General features: G+C 40.9%; 1 protein-coding gene across 2 annotated transcripts in view; it reads left to right on the top strand.

Annotated features, from left to right (window-relative positions):
* Positions 1 to 22,235, top strand: part of LOC134527629 (protein lethal(2)essential for life-like) — a 33,010-nt gene that overhangs the window by 5,994 nt on the left and 4,781 nt on the right. For both annotated transcript variants that reach the window (XM_063360478.1, XM_063360477.1), the window contains exon 2: positions 19,476 to 19,694. In XM_063360478.1, coding sequence (XP_063216548.1) covers positions 19,476 to 19,694 — 219 coding nt within the window. The remainder of the gene's footprint in view (positions 1 to 19,475; positions 19,695 to 22,235) is intronic.

Raw genomic sequence — 22,235 nt, 5'->3', positions numbered from 1 at the left:
TAACGGGACACAGCGTAACGGGACACAATGTAACGGGACACAGTGTAACGGGACATAACGTAACGGGACAAGTAGATCACGGCAGCCATATTGGATCCACCATCTTTAAATCGAGCGCCCCACTCATTATGATGGAAAATTAGTCTCCGTCGCCATATTGACTTTTTTCTGTTCCACTGGAGGCCGCCATCTTGGATATCGTCGACTTTGTTTCTGCTGTATGTTCCTAGATAGCGCCAGCGGCGCTCATGTTATTTTCTGTTCCGCCGCAGGCCGCCATCTTGGATACCGTCGACTTTGTTTTTGTCGTTTGTTCCTAGAGAGCGCCAGCGTCGCCCTGTCTCATCACATAAGGTCGATGTTCCATTACCTACCATAGCTATTATGAACCTTATCGACTTTTTAAATTTAATTTTTTACGAAAAATATATTGGAAACGCTGTGATTCGAACCATCGCAGCTCTGATCTCTAGGTTGGAAAACATACGCCTTTAACCGCTCGGCCATCGAGACATTTACCAGATTGAAAATTAAATAAGGTATATATAAAAATTACATGCATATTTGGACTTGTAATTTTTTTTTAATTTAAAGTAATAATAGCACCACCTGTTCGAGACAGAAGCACCATCATGGATTATGAGGTCACCGTTGCAATTACCGTTATGGTCGCCATCTTTGAAATCCGTAATTTTAATGCTAGAATTTCGGGAAAAAGTTCAAAATTCATTAAATAAATTTGTAATCTATATACTGATTGATTAGATCGACTTAGGTCCTTGGTTCGAAACCGGTGAGGGTAAAAAATAAAAAAAATCAGATCCTTCCTCCACAGAAGCCACCTACAGACTGACCAACCACCACCAATAACTAAGTTTTTACCATCAGCTGGTATGACGTCATGTCCGCCATCTTGTCTTTGTCCGCTGGAGGCAACCATCTTGTTTTCGTCTGCTAGAGTGTGCTGGAGACATGTTAGTATAATGTTCTGTTCTCCATAACTTTGACCTTGACCTTGAACCTTGACCTTGAAATTTGACCTTGAAATTTGACTTTGGCCTTTGACCTTGACCTTGACCTTGAACTTTGACCTTGACCTTGAAAATTGACCTTGGCCTTTGACCTTGACCTTGAACTTTGACCTTGACCTTAAAATTTGACCTTGACGTTGATGTCCATCACGGATCCGTCATTTTATGTTCAGTACATGCTAGTGGTCATTGCCACCATCATGTTTTCGTCTGCTGGAGGACACCATATTGTGTGTACTCGTCTTACCATCATGCTAGTTTTATTCTAACATGCTACAGTGCAGTAATCATTTATTATTACTGAGGTACCCACCATCTTGAAATTTGACCGCCATCTTGAAATCATGTAATTATTTAGCTAGAAATGCGGGAAAAATTCCAATAGTCTCCGAAAAAATCAATTATTAATTTACAAATTGAATCGATGGATCCCTGTCCACGGTTCGATTCTTGACCCGAGACAGTTGTAACTAATTATTAAATAAATGTTAGGTTCTGTTTTCCATTACCTTTCGCGGAGTTTATTAATCATTCACTCTACGAAATCAACTCAAGTCAATATACCGGACCAACGAATTAAATCAGTGCCGATTAGCCTATTATGAAAGTCTAATTTTTCAATAATCTGAATAGCATATAAGCCGTTCATGTACAAAGCCACACATATAGATCAATTGTCTTCAGTCCATGAGACCGAGACATGTCATTATCAGAAGTATAGGCTAGTCATTTCAGGACCACATGACCTTCGTAATCCATCGTGACATATTTATACATTCTAAAGGACCAAGTAACCTTGTTAACTATTTTAGTAACACCAAGAGGTGATAAACTAGTATATATTCAATCACTACATTTTGTACTACGCGCAATCAACAAAAAAGGAAGCACCAACAACGGAAAGACAGCACCACCAACGAAAAGACAGCTCATTTGGAAGCACCGACAACGAAAAGGCAGCACCGCCAACGTAAATACAGCACATTTGGAAGCACCAACAACGGAAAGACAGCACCACCAACGAAAAGACAGCTCATTTGGAAGCACCGACAACGAAAAGGCACCACATTTGGAAGCACCAACATCTAAAAGACAGCACCGCCATCGAAAAGGCAGCACATTTTGGAAGCACCGACAACGAAAAGACAGCACCGTCATCGTAAAGGCACGGACCGCAAGACCGGGTCATGTCAATATCAGACATATAGACCATGAACTCAGTACACACAGGAAAAAGGAATGTACACGCAGGAAAACGGAACGTACACGCTGGAAAACGGAATTTACACTCAGGAAAACGGAATGTACACGCAGGAAAACGGAATATACACACAGGAAAACGGAATTTACACTCAGGAAAACGGAACGTACACGCAGAAAAAACGGAACGTACACGCAGGAAAAACGGAATGTACACGCAGGAAAACGGAAGGTATACGCAGGAAAACGGAACGTACACGCAGGAAAACGGAACGTACACGCAGGAAAACGGAACGTACACGCAGGAAAACGGAACGTACACGCAGGAAAACGGATAGTACACGCAGGAAAATGGAACGTACACGCAGGAAAACGGAACGTACACGCAGGAAAACGGAATTTTCACGCAGGAAAACGGAACGTACACGCAGGAAAACGGAATTTACACACAGGAAAACAGAAAGTACACGCAGGAAAACGGAACGTACACGCAGGAAAACGGAACGTACACGCAGGAAAACGGAACGTACACGCAGGAAACGGAACGTACACGCAGGAAACGGAATGATCACAGGCTCCAAAATTCATTGGCTTTAATATTCATTGACTCCAATATTCATTGGCTCCAATATTCATTTACTCCAATATACATTGACTCCAATATTCATTGGCTTCAATATTCATTGGCTCTATCAGTCATTGTCACCAACAGTCTTTTGGTTCCAAAAGTCTTTTGGCTCTAAATATATTTGGCTAGAATTCTTCGAGTCTAAGAGACTATGAGGCCACATGGCTACGAGTCTAAAATGATCTAGATATTTACGAGTTATTCACGGCTTGCGAGGCTAGAGCTACGAAGCTTCTAGTTCACAAGTTTACGTGACTGCGAGGATACAGGACTACTAGTTTACATGAGTACTTGACTACGAAGCTACTCGTCTACAAGGCTCCAATTGCAGCATCTGTCTTCGTCAGAATTTTCTCTCTTGCTCCAACTGCACCACCACCATTATGTTATAAGATTACATGGATACTTGCTTACATAGCTTCAAGTCTACGAGGCTTCAATGCATCATGACTACGCGACTTCAAGCAATGAGGTTACGAGACTACGTGAATACGAATCTTCAAGTTTACGAGACTGCGAGGCTACAGAGCTACGAAGCCTCTAGAAAAAGAGTTTACGTGACTGCGAGGATAGAGGTCATCAAGTCTACATGAGTACTTGACTACGAAGCTACTCATCTACAAGGCTCCAGTTGCCATATCTGTCTTCGACGGAATTTTCTCTTTTGTTCCAACTGCACCACCAGCATTATGTTATAAGATTACATGGATACTTGCCTACGTAGCTTCAAGTCTACGAGGCTCCATTACATCATGTCTACGCGACTACGAGCCATGAAGTTACGAGACTACGTGACTACGAATCTTCAAGTTGACGAGACTGCGAGTCTACAGATCTACGAAGCCTCTAGAAAACGAGTTTACGTGTCTGCATGGATACAGGAATACAAGTCTGCATTAGTTCTTGACTACGAAGCTACTCATCTACAAGGCTCCAATTACTACATTTGTCTTCGACGGAATTTTCTCTTTTGCTACATCTGCTCCATCAGCATTATGTTATAAGATTACAAGGCTACTTGCTTACGTAGCTTCAAGTCTACGAGGCTCCAATGCATCATGACTACGAGACTACGTGCCATGAGGTTACGAGTCTATGCGATTGCAAGTCTTCAAGGTTACGTGATCCCGAGGCTATAGGACTACCAAGCTTCCAGAACGTATGGTTACGAGACTGCATGACTAATTGGCGGCGCGGCTACGAAACTTCATGTCTCTAACTGACTACAATAGCACTATTCAGTGGTGAGAGTTAATTTATCTCATGCAAAGGTACTTGCTGCAAGTAGTTCCGCTTTTCAACATCAGATGACGTCACGTGTTGCTTGCAGGTAAATAATATTTATTTCTTATATGCAGGATGCTCACTATCGATCGCATAAGAAGGATGGCTTCGTTAGTCTCCAAGGAGAAGGAAGTTCATCCTTCCTGCTTGTGCTTCTCAGATTTCTCACGGTCCACCATCTTGGATTGCGGCGTTACGGCGACCATCTTTGATGGGTGTGACCTTGACCTTTGACCGAAACCGCAGGAATGATCGCAAGCACTCGGATTAATCATCAAAATATTGATAAGAATAATCAGGAGCACACGGAGAAAACCATTACAATATTGATAAGAATAATCAGAAGCACACGGAGAAAAACGACACATGTTTTCTTTGATATCATAAACTTACAGGGAAAAAAATTAAAAATAAAAATAAATTAATAAAAAATTTAAAAAAATTAAAAAATACATAAACTGATTCTGCTAGCTTGTAAACTTATCATTGATGAGCAAAGATAGAGTTTTAGTACAAGCCAGAATTTTATGTATTTTTTAATTTTTTTAAATTTTTTATTAATTTATTTTTATTTTTAATTTTTTTTCCTGTAAGTTTATGATATCAAAGAAAACATGTGTCGTTTTTCTCCGTGTGCTTCTGATTATTCTTATCAATATTGTGATGGTTTTCTCCGTGTGCTCCTGATTATTCTTATCAATATTTTGATGATTAATCCGAGTGCTTGCGATCATTCCTGCGGTTTCGGTCAAAGGTCAAGGTCACACCCATCAAAGATGGTCACCGTAACGTCGCAATCCAAGATGGTGGACCGTGAGAAATCTGAGAAGCACAAGCAGGAAGGATGAACTTCCTTCTCCTTGGAGACTAACGAAGCCATCCTTCTTATGCGATCGATAGTGAGCATCCTGCATATAAGAAATAAATATTATTTACCTGCAAGCAACACGTGACGTCATCTGATGTTGAAAAGCGGAACTACTTGCAGCAAGTACCTTTGCATGAGATAAATTAACTCTCACCACTGAATAGTGCTATTGTAGTCAGTTAGAGACATGAAGTTTCGTAGCCGCGCCGCCAATTAGTCATGCAGTCTCGTAACCATACGTTCTGGAAGCTTGGTAGTCCTATAGCCTCGGGATCACGTAACCTTGAAGACTTGCAATCGCATAGTCTCGTAACCTCATGGCACGTAGTCTCGTAGTCATGATGCATTGGAGCCTCGTAGACTTGAAGCTACGTAGGAAGTAGCCTTGTAATCTTATAACATAATGCTGATGGAGCAGATGTAGCAAAAGAGAAAATTCCGTCGAAGACAAATGTAGTAATTGGAGCCTTGTAGACGAGTAGCTTCGTAGTCAAGAACTAATGCAGACTTGTATTCCTGTATCCATGCAGACACGTAAACTCGTTTTCTAGAGGCTTCATAGATTTGTAGCCTCGCAGTCTCGTCAACTTGAAGATTCGTAGTCACGTAGTCTCGTAACTTCATGGCTCGTAGTCGCGTAGACATGATGTAATGGAGCCTCGTAGACTTGAAGCTACGTAGGCAAGTATCCATGTAATCTTATAACATAATGCTGGTGGTGCAGTTGGAACAAAAGAGAAAATTCCGTCGAAGACAGATACGGCAACTGGAGCCTTGTAGATGAGTAGCTTCGTAGTCAAGTACTCATGTAGACTTGATGACCTCTATCCTCGCAGTCACGTAAACTCTTTTTCTAGAGGCTTCGTAGCTCTGTAGCCTCGCAGTCTCGTAAACTTGAAGATTCGTATTCACGTAGTCTCGTAACCTCATTGCTTGAAGTCGCGTAGTCATGATGCATTGGAGCCTCGTAGACTTGAAGCTATGTAAGCAAGTATCCATCTAATCTTATAACATAATGGTGGTGGTGCAGTTGGAGCAAGAGAGAAAATTCTGACGAAGACAGATGCTGCAATTGGAGCCTTGTAGACGAGTAGCTTCGTAGTCAAGTACTCATGTAGACTAGTAGTCCTGTATCCTCGCAGTCACGTAAACTTGTGAACTAGAAGCTTCGTAGCTCTAGCCTCGCAAGCCGTGTATAACTCGTAAATATCTAGATCATTTTAGACTCGTAGCCATGTGGCCTCATAGTCTCTTAGACTCGAAGAATTCTAGCCAAATATATTTAGAGCCAAAAGACTTTTGGAGCCAAAAGACTGTTGGTGACAATGACTGATGGAGCCAATGAATATTGAAGCCAATGAATATTGGAGTCAATGTATATTGGAGTAAATAAATATTGGAGCCAATCAGTGGTGTAGCGTGCCATCTTGGCGCCTGGGGCGGGAGACCCATTTTGCCGCCCCCATTCCATAGGTGCTTAATTAAAATTAAATTTCACATGCAATGAGGTACCTTTTATTGAAGTTAAAATAGGATGAGCGGTTTTACAAGCGGATTCTACGGGCCTTATGAGCAACGAAGTCAGAAATAACTTTGTCAAAATCAATATTAGCAGCCAATTCTTGTTCAATCGACAATATAGCCAAGTTTGATAGTCTAGCGGAGCTCATAGTAGATCTGAGGTGATTTTTTATTAGCTTCAATTTCGAAAATCTTCTCTCACAACTTGCAACACTAATCGCCAAAGTCAAATATATACGAATCAAGATGACTATATTTGGAACCGAAATTCCGAGATTCAGTTTTTGAATGAACTAGAGGAGCACCAGTGGTCCTTTACCACTTATATCTTCCTCTGATTCAGAACAGGCAACAACAACAAACTACTGAAGACGCTTCCGCTCCATCTGAAACTCGTCCTTGTCGATGTCTTCTAATACATGGGAAAGATCACACTCGAACTTGTTGTCCAAAAGTTTCGCTGGCATCAAAAATCCGAACTGTCCGATATTTCTTGAATTTGCTGGAATCGAGTCGTCATTTCTTGAATGATCTTGTCGAATGATGCGATAATCTCTCGACGGATTTCCTGTTAGTGAGACAAAGCTGCATCTTCAGAAGATTCATCGCCATGCATGCGTTTTTTCCTGCGAATTCTTCTCGTTTTGAGTTCGAATCCGAGTTTTTCGCAGAGAGCCTTAGCAAAGTCAATTGCTTCTTGCACGAAACGGTCTCTACTTTGCACTAAGAGGGTTTTCAAGCGCAGAGTTTCTGAGCACACTTATCAGCACTTAGTCCTCGTTGCTGCAGGTAAATCTGTGCTTCATCTACTTCAGGTAGCACTGCAGCCCAAAAGCCAAGAAAAGTTAGGAAGTTAAATGACTGCATGGCTGTCAGGAGAAGACTGGCTCCCGATCTTGTTTCGGAAGTTTGAGATGAATCTGTTAATTGTTTCAGTACCTCAAGAACTACCTCAAACTTATTTTTAAGCATCTTGACAGCTACATGTCTAGCGCTCCAGCGCGTTTCAGTGACTCGTTTTATTGCTTGACCTGTGACGGCAACCAAAGCGTTCCATCGAACAGTTGATGCGGAAAAGAAGGCAAACAGCTTCTCCAGAGTTCCAAAAAACGTCACGGAATCCACTTATTCAGAAGCAGCGTGTACCCCAGCCAAGTTTAGAGAGTGGTTTGTGCATGCAACGAATATAGCTTTCGGATTCAGTGCTTTAATCCGGGCTTGAACTCCATTGTGGATCCCTGACATTGTGGCAGCATTGTCATAAGCCTGTCCTCTCAGATTCTGTATGTCCAGTCCGTCTGATGTTATCTTCGCGATTATATCGTTGCTGAGATCTTCTGCATTTTTTCCTTTTGGTTCGAAGAAGTCAATGAAAGATTCTACCACGGCGACTTTTTCTCCTTCGATATGTACGTATCGCAGAACTTGGCTCATTTTGTCATTGTGGGAGATGTCTGGTGTACTGTCGAAGATTACGCAATAATATTTAGCTTCTTGAATACGACGGATGATGGTGAATCGAACTTGCTGTCCCAGTAAGTTTATAAATTCATTCTGGGTTTCTGGAGATAGATACGAAACTGAGACTCTTGCTCCCAGCTTTATCTTTGTCAGGTGTTCCATTAGAAGAGGGTCGTATTTAGCTAGGAGGTGCACTAACTCCAGAAAGTTCCCGCGATTGACACTATCATCTCCTCGAATGTCTTCTCGATGTCCTCTGAAGGCCAGATTCTGTTTGGCTAAGAACTGGATAATATTCAGCAACCTGTACAGTACATCCCTCCACTTCTTCTCCTCACTTTCGAAAACTTCTTGTTGTTTCTGATCGATGGTTGCTTTACAGTTCAGGCGAACTTCCAACTCCTTCCATTTCAAGAAGCTCTGTTCATGGCCCAGGCTATTTTCATTGTCTCCTATTCTTGGATTTAGCTTCCACCATTTGTTGAATCCTTCTTCAGATGCTAAGCTAGAGCCGGAATTGCCAAACAGCTTGCAAGAAAAACAATACAAGGATTGCTTCAAAGGCGAGTACACCATCCATGTTCGGAGAACCTTTTCGCCGTTAGATAATGGTATGTAGAACCACTCTTTGGTTAGTTTTCGGGTACCGCCTTTCGTTGAAGTCCCTGAGCGAACAACTAATAAAACTGAAACTGGGATTTTACGTTCAGCGTGTTTCACCCAATCCCTGCCAGACCTAGAAGAAAAAAGGCGTCGACCGTTAGAAAATGACTTAACTGAGAAGGCTTGTAAACCCATAATTTGTAATTTGCTAAATTTTAGGTATGTTTATTTGCATGTTAAGGTGTGTCAATTTTTTGCTAGGTTTCGCCTATGTTAATTGATATTTACAGCGGTGATACGCCCGGTGCGTATCTATATTTGTATTTGTATTTGTATTAATATGTTCTTATATATTTTTAATGCCTTTTTGGTAATTATATTTAATTTTCGGAGCTCCGAAATATATGATCAAATTATAATTTTTTGGGGAAATTGTTAAAGTAATTTTTAGTATTATTATATAGCTATATTTTTATAAGTAGTAATAGGGTATGTATTTTATGATAAATGCGTCGATTTGTGATGAAACGATTTTATGATATATATATATTTATTAAATGTTGTCATATAAATTTTGCGTCTTTTTAACTTGCTGCCTCCTCTCACTGTTCGCAACCTTATTAGTATTTTTTAAGCCTGCTATTAGTTTGGGTTTTAATATTTTTTTGGGTTTACCTGCGCTCGCGGTACGGGGCAATATAGGAGTTTTACTGTGTCCCGGTTTGCGGAAGTTGTTTGGTTTGCCCTGGGTTAAGGTCAAACTTTACAGTACAATGCGTAGTACTAAATTCAATGAGTGCGAAAGAGAGGCATCGACACGGGCCGACGCGTGAAACAAAAGATTTTGTATGAGTAATTAACATAATGAGTGCCGCTCAACTCGGCTCGCGCGCGCCGGGCGGCGCGGCGTGATGCGATGTTGCCGTTCGTATGTAAACAAACAAATGTTATAAAGAGCTCTGTCAGTGATTTCGCAGTTTTTCTTTTAAATAAATATCAAAAAATAGTTGGTGCGCAAAATTGTAGATAAAAATGGAACATTATAGTGTGTCTGACACATGTAATGAATGAATCATAGATGAGATCTCAACCCGCTTCACCGGCGACCCGCCCCTGCGGGCTACCGCCCGGGGCGGGCCGCCCCCTCCGCCCCACCCTCGCTACGCCACTGGAGCCAATGAATATTGGAGTCAATGAATATTGGAGCCAATGAATTTTGGAGCCTGTGATCATTCCGTTTCCTGCGTGTACGTTCCGTTTCCTGTGTGTATGTTCCGTTTTCCTGCGTGTACGTTCCGTTTTCCTGCGTGTACGTTCCGTTTTCCTGCGTGTACTTTCTGTTTTCCTGTGTGTAAATTCCGTTTTCCTGCGTGTATGTTCTGTTTTCCTGCGTGAAAATTCCGTTTTCCTGCGTGTACGTTCCGTTTTCCTGCGTGTACGTTCCGTTTTCCTGCGTGTACGTTCCATTTTCCTGCGTGTACTATCCGTTTTCCTGCGTGTACGTTCCGTTTTCCTGCGTGTACGTTCCGTTTTCCTGCGTGTACGTTCCGTTTTCCTGCGTGTACGTTCCGTTTTCCTGCGTATACCTTCCGTTTTCCTGCGTGTACATTCCGTTTTTCCTGCGTGTACGTTCCGTTTTTTCTGCGTGTACGTTCCGTTTTCCTGAGTGTAAATTCCGTTTTCCTGTGTGTATATTCCGTTTTCCTGCGTGTACATTCCGTTTTCCTGAGTGTAAATTCCGTTTTCCAGCGTGTACGTTCCGTTTTCCTGCGTGTACATTCCTTTTTCCTGTGTGTACTGAGTTCATGGTCTATATGTCTGATATTGACATGACCCGGTCTTGCGGTCCGTGCCTTTACGATGACGGTGCTGCCTTTTCGTTGTCGGTGCTTCCAAAATGTGCTGCCTTTTCGATGGCGGTGCTGTCTTTTAGATGTTGGTGCTTCCAAATGTGGTGCCTTTTCGTTGTCGGTGCTTCCAAATGAGCTGTCTTTTCGTTGGTGGTGCTGTCTTTCCGTTGTTGGTGCTTCCAAATGTGCTGTATTTACGTTGGCGGTGCTGCCTTTTCGTTGTCGGTGCTTCCAAATGAGCTGTCTTTTCGTTGGTGGTGCTGTCTTTCCGTTGTTGGTGCTTCCTTTTTTGTTGATTGCGCGTAGTACAAAATGTAGTGATTGAATATATACTAGTTTATCACCTCTTGGTGTTACTAAAATATTTAACAAGGTTACTTGGTCCTTTAGAATGTATAAAAATGTCACGATGGATTACGAAGGTCATGTGGTCCTGAAATGACTAGCCTATACGTCTGATAATGACATGTCTCGGTCTCATGGACTGAAGACAATTGATCTATATGTGTGGCTTTGTACATGAACGGCTTATATGCTATTCAGATTATTGAAAAATTAGACTTTCATAATAGGCTAATCGGCACTGATTTAATTCGTTGGTCCGGTATATTGACTTGAGTTGATTTTCGTAGAGTGAATGATTAATAAACTCCGCGAAAGGTAATGGAAAACAGAACCTAACATTTATTTAATAATTAGTTACAACTGTCTCTGGTCAAGAATCGAACCGTGGACAGGGATCCATCGATTCAATTTGTAAATTAATAATTGATTTTTTCGGAGACTATTGGAATTTTTCCCGCATTTCTAGCTAAATAATTACATGATTTCAAGATGGCGGTCAAATTTCAAGATGGTGGGTACCTCAGTAATAATAAATGATTACTGCACTGTAGCATGTTAGAATAAAACTAGCATGATGGTAAGACGAGTACACACAATATGGTGTCCTCCAGCAGACGAAAACATGATGGTGGCAATGACCACTAGCATGTACTGAACATAAAATGACGGATCCGTGATGGACATCAACGTCAAGGTCAAATTTTAAGGTCAAGGTCAAAGTTCAAGGTCAAGGTCAAAGGCCAAGGTCAATTTTCAAGGTCAAGGTCAAAGTTCAAGGTCAAGGTCAAGGTCAAAGGCCAAGGTCAAATTTCAAGGTCAAATTTCAAGGTCAAAGTTCAAGGTCAAGGTTCAAGGTCAAGGTCAAAGTTATGGAGAACAGAACATTATACTAACATGTCTCCAGCACACTCTAGCAGACGAAAACAAGATGGTTGCCTCCAGCGGACAAAGACAAGATGGCGGACATGACGTCATACCAGCTGATGGTAAAAACTTAGTTATTGGTGGTGGTAGGTCAGTCTGTAGGTGGCTTCTGTGGAGGAAGGATCTGATTTTTTTATTTTTTACCCTCACCGGTTTCGAACCAAGGACCTAAGTCGATCTTATCAATCAGTATATAGATTACAAATTTATTTAATGAATTTTGAACTTTTTCCCGAATCTCTAGCATTAAAATTACGGATTTCAAAGATGGCGACCATAACGGTAATTGCAACGGTGACCTCATAATCCATGATGGTGCTTCTGTCTCGAACAGGTGGTGCTATTATTACTTTAAATTAAAAATAATTACAAGTCCAAATATGCATGTAATTTTTATATATACCTTATTTAATTTTCAATCTGGTAAATGTCTCGATGGCCGAGCGGTTAAAGGCGTATGTTTTCCAACCTAGAGATCAGAGCTGCGATGGTTCGAATCACAGCGTTTCCAATATAATTTTCGTAAAAAATTAAATTTAAAAAGTCGATAAGGTTCATAATAGCTATGGTAGGTAATGGAACATCGACCTTATGTGATGAGACAGGGCGACGCTGGCGCTCTCTAGGAACAAACGACAGAAACAAAGTCGACGGTATCCAAGATGGCGGCCTGCGGCGGAACAGAAAAAAACATGAGCGCCGCTGGCGCTATCTATGAACATACAGCAGAAACAAAGTCGACGATATCCAAGATGGCGGCCTCCAGTGGAACAGAAAAAAGTCAATATGGCGACGGAGACTAATTTTCCATCATAATGAGTGGGGCGCTCGATTTAAAGATGGTGGATCCAATATGGCTGCCGTGATCTACTTGTCCCGTTACGTTATGTCCCGTTACACTGTGTCCCGTTACATTGTGTCCCGTTACGCTGTGTCCCGTTACGCTTATCCAAGATGGCCGACGTGACGTCAGAGATGGACGTGACGTCAGAGATGTGGATCGGCTCTCGGCTCCACATCCTGCATCCTGATCTCGGATAAAGATGACCGTCGAGGTCAAGGTCAAGTCCTGATAGAGGCTTAACTGAGGCTTGAGTTAAGGATGCTTAAGCCTCTTTAAGGACATTTCTAGCCGCTGGGATTTTTACGGACTAAAACGAGAAATTTTCCCTCGAAACGGGAATTTTCCCCTCGAAAACGGGAAATTTTTTCTTAAAACGGGAATTTTTGAGTCATTTTGAGTCATTTTTGAGGAATTTTGAGGAATTTTTGCCGTCGTGACGTCACAAATCCAAGATGACGGAGTCGGCTCTCGGCTCCACCGCCTGGCGCCTGCGCCCGGACATACATTCACATACTACTTATGCATACTATAAATAGTCCAAAAGTAATATTGAAATTCGTAGCTAGGTCGCATTCGCTAAAAGGATACATTAGTAGCTAGATGGAGCAGTTGGGTACATTTAAAGCCAGATGGAGCAATTGGCTACATTTGTAGCTATATGGAGCCACTGTCTACATTTGTAGCTAGATGGAGAGACAATTAGGATTGACCAATATTCTTCACTTTAAAGATAGTTTACTACATTCAGAATAAAATACTTAAAAATTGTATAATTTACAACAGCGAAATCTTTCGTTAAGAAGTGGAACATTTTGTAAATGAAAAATTAACAGGCGCTGATAATATTATTAAAATTCCTTCTTGAGGATTGGTTTCAATTTATAAACTCACTATTCATTTATTATCAGTCGCAGAAGCTAATATAGATTCCGGATCGTGGCATCGAAAAGTCACCAGAATTGTCTACAATTGTAGTCAGGCCACGAACGAGTCGAGGCAAGCAGGACATATTGTAATTAAGGCATGTGACTAGGACGAAACAATCATGAGGTAACAAGGTACTAGGGAAGCAGGGTACGAGGTTAGCAGTGCATGTGACAAGGTACAAGGCAAGCTAGGTGCGATGCAGGCCGGTCACATGGTTCAAGTCAGGCACGAAGTTAGCTAGGCATATGGTCCAAGCCAGGCAAGAGGAAAGCTAGGCACTTGAGGAATGTATGTCTAAATATGCGTTCATTACGTTGAATGTGCGTCCATTCGTTTAATTTTCGTTCGATTTAATGAAGGTTCTTTCTTTTCCTTTTTGTGCCTCCTTTTTGATGAAAGTGCTTCCAAATGTGTGGCCTAGATGAAGATATTTTGTGAATGGCAGAATACGATAGGATATAATTAGCGGGATACGGTAGGATACGATTGGTAGAATACGGTAGAATGCAATAGAATACGAGCGGCAGGATACGATAGGATACGATTGACAGAAAGAGATAGGGTATGATTGGTAGGATAGATCGACAGGATACGATCGGATATGCATATATATATGTGTGTGTGTGTCTTAATGACTTTTGTGTGTCCCAGTTTGCATTCTTTTTGTTGAATATTTGTCCAAATGTGTGCCATAAATGACGAATGTGCGTCCTTTTTGCTGTTGAATGTGCGTCCATATGTGTATTAGACGATGAAGTGTGTCCAAATGTGTCATAGATAACGAATGTGTATTCGTTTTGTTGAATCTGTGTTAAAACGCGTGTCCTAGATGACGAATGTGCATCTTTTGGTTGAATATGCGTCAATAAGTGTGTCGTGGATGATGAGTATGCGTCCTTTTTGTTGAATGTTGGTCCATATGTGTGTTTTAGAAGACTGAATATCTAATGGTTCTGAACCTCTTGGTCCTGTTATAAGAGTAAAATATATTTTAAGAATGCTTGGTCCTAAAGTAAATTTAAAACATGCTTATTAAGTTGGTTTATGTGCTTGTAATAGGTTATATTCATACTAAAGGAAAGGCAGTTCAGAGACTCTTGTCTGACTTAACTAGGTCATGGCTTGTTTGAAAGGCATGCCAAGTATCGACAAAGAATTCCTTATGGTCCGGAGCTGCTTGGTCTATATGCTTGTACTTGGAAGTCTAGTAGTCTGGTGCACCGAAAACGGCTCACATGATACGTGCAATATTTATCATTTATTTATCTAGGCAGTTATCTTGTATAGAGTCCTTGTTTGCAGTAAGGATTATTATTTTTAATGATTTTAAAGCTTCAATTACCATTTTGCATTTACCAAGATTCAAAACAAGGACGTTATCGAAAATTATTTAAAATAGTTTTTTTAAGAATTGTTTTAATATTTTTGTGTTGATAGTTAAATATTTTAATAAATCAACTAAGGTGGCCGACAAGATAACGGATGCTACGATAGAATATGGTCTGGCGATGAAACTACTGCACTCTAGTATATATAGATAAAATAATATGTTGCAGTGAATTATAGCGGACGAAAACAAGATGGCGGATCTAAGAGGGCAGCCATGACGTCATACTGGTTGGTGTAATATATATTCTCTGTCACTAGCCGGGGCGGGGGGGGGGGGGGGGGGTCAGTGTCAGTAGACATCATTGGGGAAGTACCTGTTGTCATTTTTAATCGAATGGCCTCAACGGGAGTCGAACAGATTTATCTTGGATCTATTACGTCAGTGCGTTTTTAATTAAAATTTAATTAATATTCTAATTAAAACTGTTGTTATAAATGTTTATTTAGGTACTTTTTTTTAATAACATGGCAAACGTGACATCGCAATCCAAGGTAGCAGCTGTGACATCATAACACAATATGACTGAAATTTCTAGAAAACAAAATGATGGCTGTAACACGAACCAAGATGGCGGAATCCAAGATGGTGTCCAGGTCAAGTTCAAAGATTAAGTTTTTACAAGATGGCAGCTGTAACTGAACTCCATCTTCAATTTTCGGAAGTACTTTTATGTACCACTACTTACAAATGAAATTTATATGAACATTATTTTCGATGTGATTTTCGTTGTTTCAAAGTTTTCTTGACGCGGAAACGCCCACCATTTCCGTTTTTGCTAGGCACGATTCTGATTGGCTGATTTCGTCACATATCCAAATTATTTTAAAACTTAGGTATGAAAAAATATTTTATGGAAATTAAAGCCATCGAAATTGTCAAAGAAACTGGTTGTGCTAGTAACGTTTTCGGAATATTCATAATCCGCCATAATTATTTTACCAGCTTTGTTGAAAACTACATTATGAAAATAAGTTCAATAACATTTTCAAACACCCAATTATTAACTAAGCAAGACGTAATAAAGCAAAGCAAGCATCTGCTATCCTTTGACTCCTTGCATTTCGGCTCGCGTTTCTGCCTTCCATATTTGAAGTGAAGACCTCTGAAAACATGACACAGACGGTACGTGCAAAGAAGTCCACGATGTTGTTTTTATCACATGCACCACGTTTTCAGTTGCTAAACATTGGTAAGTGAAAGAAAATAGCAATTTTAAATCAATTTATTGATAATTCCATTGTGTTCATGCTAAATGTGAATTATAAAAAATAATTCTGGGGAAGAAATATTTTGCTTTTGTTTTAAATTTTGATGCTGTAGGGTTTGGACGCCTTGCGATTTCCGTGCTTTTCTTGCGATCGTTGCGTAACTCGGCCGTAGTGCGTCAGAGGAGGTGACCAACAAAGTGCTCCGGAGCCAACACCTCACGACCGGGGCACGATGAGGTGGACAGTGACGCGTTCGAGGATATTCTAGGCAGTCGCCAGGAGTTAGTCTAACTATAGACTTGACTGCGGTGTTTCTGGCGCCAAAGCGTTCCCTCCCATTCACCCTCTCCGTCACGCATTGTGCTTCCCGGTGGATTCACCGATTTAGTTTGCTCAATGACTCGCGTTACCCTTGAGTACTCGGGATCATACGAGAGAATCATATTGTTCATAGACCCAAGTCAGGTGCCCTATAATACGCAATATTGCATCTCCATAATTTTTTTCTTCTCCAAAAAATATATATGTTAGGTTATGTGTGTTAGAATAACTAATTTAACAAAAAAAAATTGAAATTTTTTGTACATCTCTAAGTGATTGTAAGTGAAAGAAAATATTGTTTGAGGTGACCGCCTGGTCGGGCGCTAAGGGCGACTCTGGCTCGCGCATCCCATGCCTCACAGCCTCTACGCGCCAGGCACAGATCTGAAGCACAGTCTTCGCGTCGGTAACGCGCCTATACAAGACTTGCAGTGGTGACGATACCATTTTGTGTTAGAATATTAAATATAAAGTCTCCCTGCACGTCACTATACCACTTACAATACTGCGTGTCAAATTTTCCATACCTAAAAATGTCTATGAAAACACCCGTTTCAGGCTATTACACTTCCCAAATAATGTACTTTATAGACTAAACCATGGAACTGAACTTGTATAGAAACATGCAATGGCTCTTAAATGCTATTCATATTCATTAACTTTAAATAAATTTCTAAGGGTTTGTAAGTGGCCCCTTAAAACCTGGAGCTCTACATGTCATTTTAGTGACCTAGCCGGACGACCACCTTAAGTTAGGTCAGCAACATTATAAATTCTCTTAAATAGTGTAAATGTATGAAATCTCTGAAAAAAGTATTTTTAAATATGGAGAAAACAGGGTTCGAAAGGAAATCCAAATTATTAAATGCATATTTATTTATTACACTCAATTTGAAAATTTATCTCTTAATTTATAACATTCCAATGTCCATCTGGAAAATCTAATTTATTTCCTGAATGCAGAAACCTCTTGTACTTCATGTCCGCGCAACACTATCCCCTTTAATCATTCGCATGTACCACGTCGCTAACTCTGCCTCGCCGACGTCACCTTGCATCTTCCTCCTGGCCCAATGAGTCACCGCACAGTCGCTCGTCGCCGGAGAACTCTCCTGCGCGCTGTTACCGCCAACCGTAACCTGCTGGTACCACCACCGTCCTCTCGTGCGCTGTCATTGGCCCCGCAGGCCTGCTGGTAGCGCTACCAACAGGCCTGAGCTCTCTCCGCACTTGTCGGTCAGGGCCTTTCACACCAGCTACGGAAACCCGCCGAAATATCTCGTGAGCTGTCGAATGCATTGCCCTACGAGGGCGACGACCGAACCCCTTCTGCACGAACATTGGGCATCACCAGCGATCCGATAACGCATGTGCGGTGCTGTGACGTCATGCTGGGTGGAGAGGATGGGGGTCGAGTGACAGGTGACGGCCGATGATTCATGCTGCCGCATTCCATTGCCTCGCCGCGAGTGACGTCACATGGTCGCAGTGGTTGGAGGGGTGGGATCGATACTTCCTAGACTAGTGCAAGGCCGTGTACGCCCCATAACAGTAGTTTTTATCCCAACCGCGAGTTTCATGACTGAGCGGTGAGATTCGGATATGTTCGGAGACTGATCAGGGGTCAGAGGGAATATAGGCATTCCATCCTACTAACACTCGCTACACGCACTTGTACGATACTTTCTTATGTCACTTATGATAGCTAGTATTCGAAGGCGAGTATTCATTGGTTTCGAAATTTTGCCTAAATTCTTCTTCTTAATGTTCCCACCTACATGCAGTCCCAGCCGTACCTATGCCGAGTAAAGGTTTTACATGTTTCATATTATTAGGAACAATTCTTTTCCCTTATAAACTTTAAAACAAAATCTTAAATGTGCCTTGGCAATAGAAAAACATTACCGTAAGAGAGAAATTACGAAAAAGGTATTGTGGGTATTTGTTTTTGACCATTTTTTAACCGTGTTTGCGATATTGTACGAAGTGGCTGAATTATTTATCATTATTTAACATGTAAATCGCTATGTCGGCGCATGGGAATATCTCCATGCCTCACAGGGGAAAATCAAGAGTTTTTGTCTCAACATTTTTAGCGTTCGTTATCGAGAATAAGCATTCATATATTTTACTAGAATTAGTAGGATTTCTGAGCATTTATATTATTGATATGGTATTATGTTTTTTACAATTGTATTCCTTTTTCGAAATGAATTAAACACTAAAATTACAATCAGTATTTCTGGTATGGGAATCAATTTCTTTTATCATATCATTATTAACATCAAAAGTTCCATGCACTTATAACTAAGCTATAACATTTCCAGATGTCCACAAATAAACTAAAAATTGTTTGATAATTAAAAAATGGATGAATCCAATATGACTTCGACCAGTTTCCACATTTGTTTGACAATACGATATGCTTGTACCCTTGTTAATGGGCTTCTGCCTGGTGGTAAGGAATCCCTTGCTCTTTCTTATTCTCCCAATACCTGAAGCCTCCTTCTTAAATCCTTCCCTCCTCTCACAGCTAGTAATTGCCCGTCAAACCCATACCACTCCCACCCTATCCTCACCTCACTGCTCTCATTGAGTTCGTCTTCACTCCCTCTGGATCTTACACCTGTGATCCCTCTTCCCTTTATACCCCCTTCTGTTCAACCTATCTCCCAGCTTTCCTCAGCTTCCTCCCATTTAATCATTTTAAACAATTTCACCAGTCTTTCTAATTTTCTCCTCCTTTGCAGTGTGTCTACCCTAGCTCCATCATCACCGATGATCTATGCATCTCCCCCTCTCCATCTCTACTCCTCCACTACTTACTACATCACTCATTTCGCTGCCCTGCATTGTACCCTTTCCAGCTCTTTGATTTCCTCCCCCAGGCATGATCCCAAAATTGCTGCAGCATATTCCATAATCGGCCTCACTTTCCTTCCTGTCCTCTTTAGTGCCCTAAAAATCAGCCCCAGCCCCCTCCTCACCATCTTTACAACCCACGGCACCTGCTTGCAGGGTTGCTCGCAGGTAATTGTAGGCAGTTGTTGTTTGCCACTTGCCGTGCCAGATGTCGATGATGCCGCTGCTGCTGCGCGACTGGTGGGACGACGCGGACCGGCCGTCGCGGCTGTGGGACCAGCACTTCGGGCTGGGGCTGCGCGGGGACGACCTGCTGGCCCCCGTCGCGCCCCTGCTCAAGTCCCGGGGCTACATCCGGCCCTGGGGACTGCTGGGCCGCCAGAACAGCGGCCTCTCCACCATCGCTGCCGACAAGGACAGCTTCAAGGTGCGTTCGCATTCCCGGCAGCTCGAATACCTTTTCCCCCAATTCTCGCTAGAGGACTACGGACTACTCACCAAAGTCAGTGCCGGGAGCCAGTCGCCCGAATAATACACGTTTGTGCATCTTCAATTTAATTTTGCTGTTTTAAATGTAAAAGGTTCGTTAGGTTAGGTCCTTAACATAAATAAGAATTAAAATTGTTGTTCAATTGTAAGAGAACTCGCAAAAACTAGTTATTAATTTTTTTTCCTGTAGGGCATTGTTTCGCACATAAGGGAATCGTAACTAAAATGAAATGTTAGTTAGGTTATGTCTGCCAAATTAAAAAATACTCGAACATCGTTATAAAATGTATTAATACTAGCTATACGGTATTATTTATTGCTATCTTGCTGTTAACTAGTAGTTTTTTTTTTTAGAGAATTTCGGATATGTTCGAAAATGACTCCGTTTGAGTCTTAGGCTTCCCAAAGAAATGAATGCCACACTGCTCAGTGCCTGGGTTCCGCGCCAATGAGAATTCAATGCAAACCTTAATATTACAATATTTTTAGCCTGATACCAGGCCAGACTCGGATCATGTGTAAAAGTCACCTCGAATGTGACAAGTGTCGCTTCTGTTCATATGGCTTCAATAAGGGTTTGCTTGAACTGTGTTAAGTTTATCTCTCTATAGCTCACTGTCGCGAAGAATAAAGTTCTAGTAATAAATACCAAGTCAGTAGCCTCGATATTCGGAAATGACTAGAATTTTGGAGGTCCTGTCGCCGTAAGCCAGGGACACACAGAACGCATACATTTCACCGGGATGAGAGCCACAACCGAACAGTCCCGAAGTTCTCTGGAATTTGCCGATCGCTCGTGAATAAACCCCATATTGCAAGAATTTATATACTTTATGGTTAAAGAGTATTTTAAATAATGCTAACCTAATCAACCTTTCATTTAAGTTACGAAAAAACCAAACCTAACCTACCCTCCTGGAAGAACTAAAGGACAATTATTTATTACAGTGATGTAACCTAACCTAAGCTTTTATTTCAGTAAGCTTCGAAACGGTTAGGGTAGTGGTTGTGGCTCTAATCTTTGTGAACTGTAGGATATCCGGGAGATCGTCTGTTGAAAGAGGGAGCGCGGCATTGTGGCACATGGACGTGAAAACTTTGACGGATGGTCTCCGGGATGGGTAGCCCCTTCAGTCATTTCTTCAGAGTGAGCTAGTTCGTCCGCAGTAGCAACGATACCTAAATATTTATTTTATAAATATGTGTTCAGAAGAAATAAAAATTTATTTACTGATAAGTCTAGTTCAAGACAGTCCCGAATTTGGGATAGAACTTCCGAGATCTACGACGACAAAAACAAAGCCAAGGAAGGGTTCCAGACAATTTACCCAAAATTTGAACCTGTAATTTAGAGACATGGGTGAAAGTGAGTGAAAGAACTATGGTAAGTACAAAATAACTTTACTGAATCAGTTTATTTAGTATTAATCGGCATCACATCTATAAGAATAATTTTCATTAATTAACACTTTATGATCTTGGACAATATAAATGGTAGTTTGTATAATATTAACAAAGAATAAGAGGGACATTACTCATAATAAATTAAATAATATATACTAAGGGTTTTTTCTATCTGGTCACAATATTTATTCATAAAAAATATATATTTCATATTTTTGGAATGTTTTATTTAAAATGTGTTGCTAGTTGTTAGTACATTTTTAAGGGTCAAGAACATACCTATTCACTGGAAAAATTATCAGCCAAAACATTTCTAATGGCTTAGGCGCTTCCCCCTCCATTCCCCGTTCCTGAATTGTGTTTGGTTTTGTGCTTGTAAGTTAGTTATATAAAAATCTTACACATTTCAAAGTTCATTGTATCCTCATCCATCCCATTCCTCACTAAATTATGAAGCACTAGATGAACCCTTTCGTTTTAATGCAGAAGTCTGTATTTTTTTTTTTTTTAGAAAATAGTGAATACTCCACGATTTATTTGTTAATATGCCAAAAGTGCAATCAACATATCGTCTACTCCGCGGAGTAAATAGTTGAAAATTGGTTTCGTAATAGTCAAATGTTTTCCTCCATAAGGAACATGTGAAGGCATATGAAGGCCAAAATCTTAATATACTATTAGAATGTATAGAAAATCAGGGCTCACAGAACCATATACCTAAAGGTCTTGCTGGAGGCAGAAGTTGGCGATTTTCTTCAATGCTATTCCAAAATGAAGATAAGGTTGAAAATCGTTGGATCAAAATCACTGTCATTCGTACCAATGTCAACACACAGAAATTACGATTAGTGTCTGCTACGGTCGTTAAGACTACAGAAAAACTTTTATAATCATAAGATAAAGATCCACTGAGTTCGGTCCTTACAGTTATATGAGAGTTTTTTATAAACTGCTCCGATACTGTGAGGAAAGTTTGCTCGACTGTGAAATCCTTCTTCCACTGTCTCGCACAGCATTTTCTTCTTCTGTGGGGAAGCAAACACGCCACCGCAACGTTTTTTACGCCTGTCTAGTT

This window comes from Bacillus rossius, chromosome 1 (genome assembly GCF_032445375.1).
Source record: "Bacillus rossius redtenbacheri isolate Brsri chromosome 1, Brsri_v3, whole genome shotgun sequence".
NCBI lineage: Eukaryota > Metazoa > Arthropoda > Insecta > Phasmatodea > Bacillidae > Bacillus > Bacillus rossius.
The sequence above is the reverse complement of the archived record's forward strand: the minus strand, read 5'-3'. Positions and strand labels throughout refer to the sequence as shown.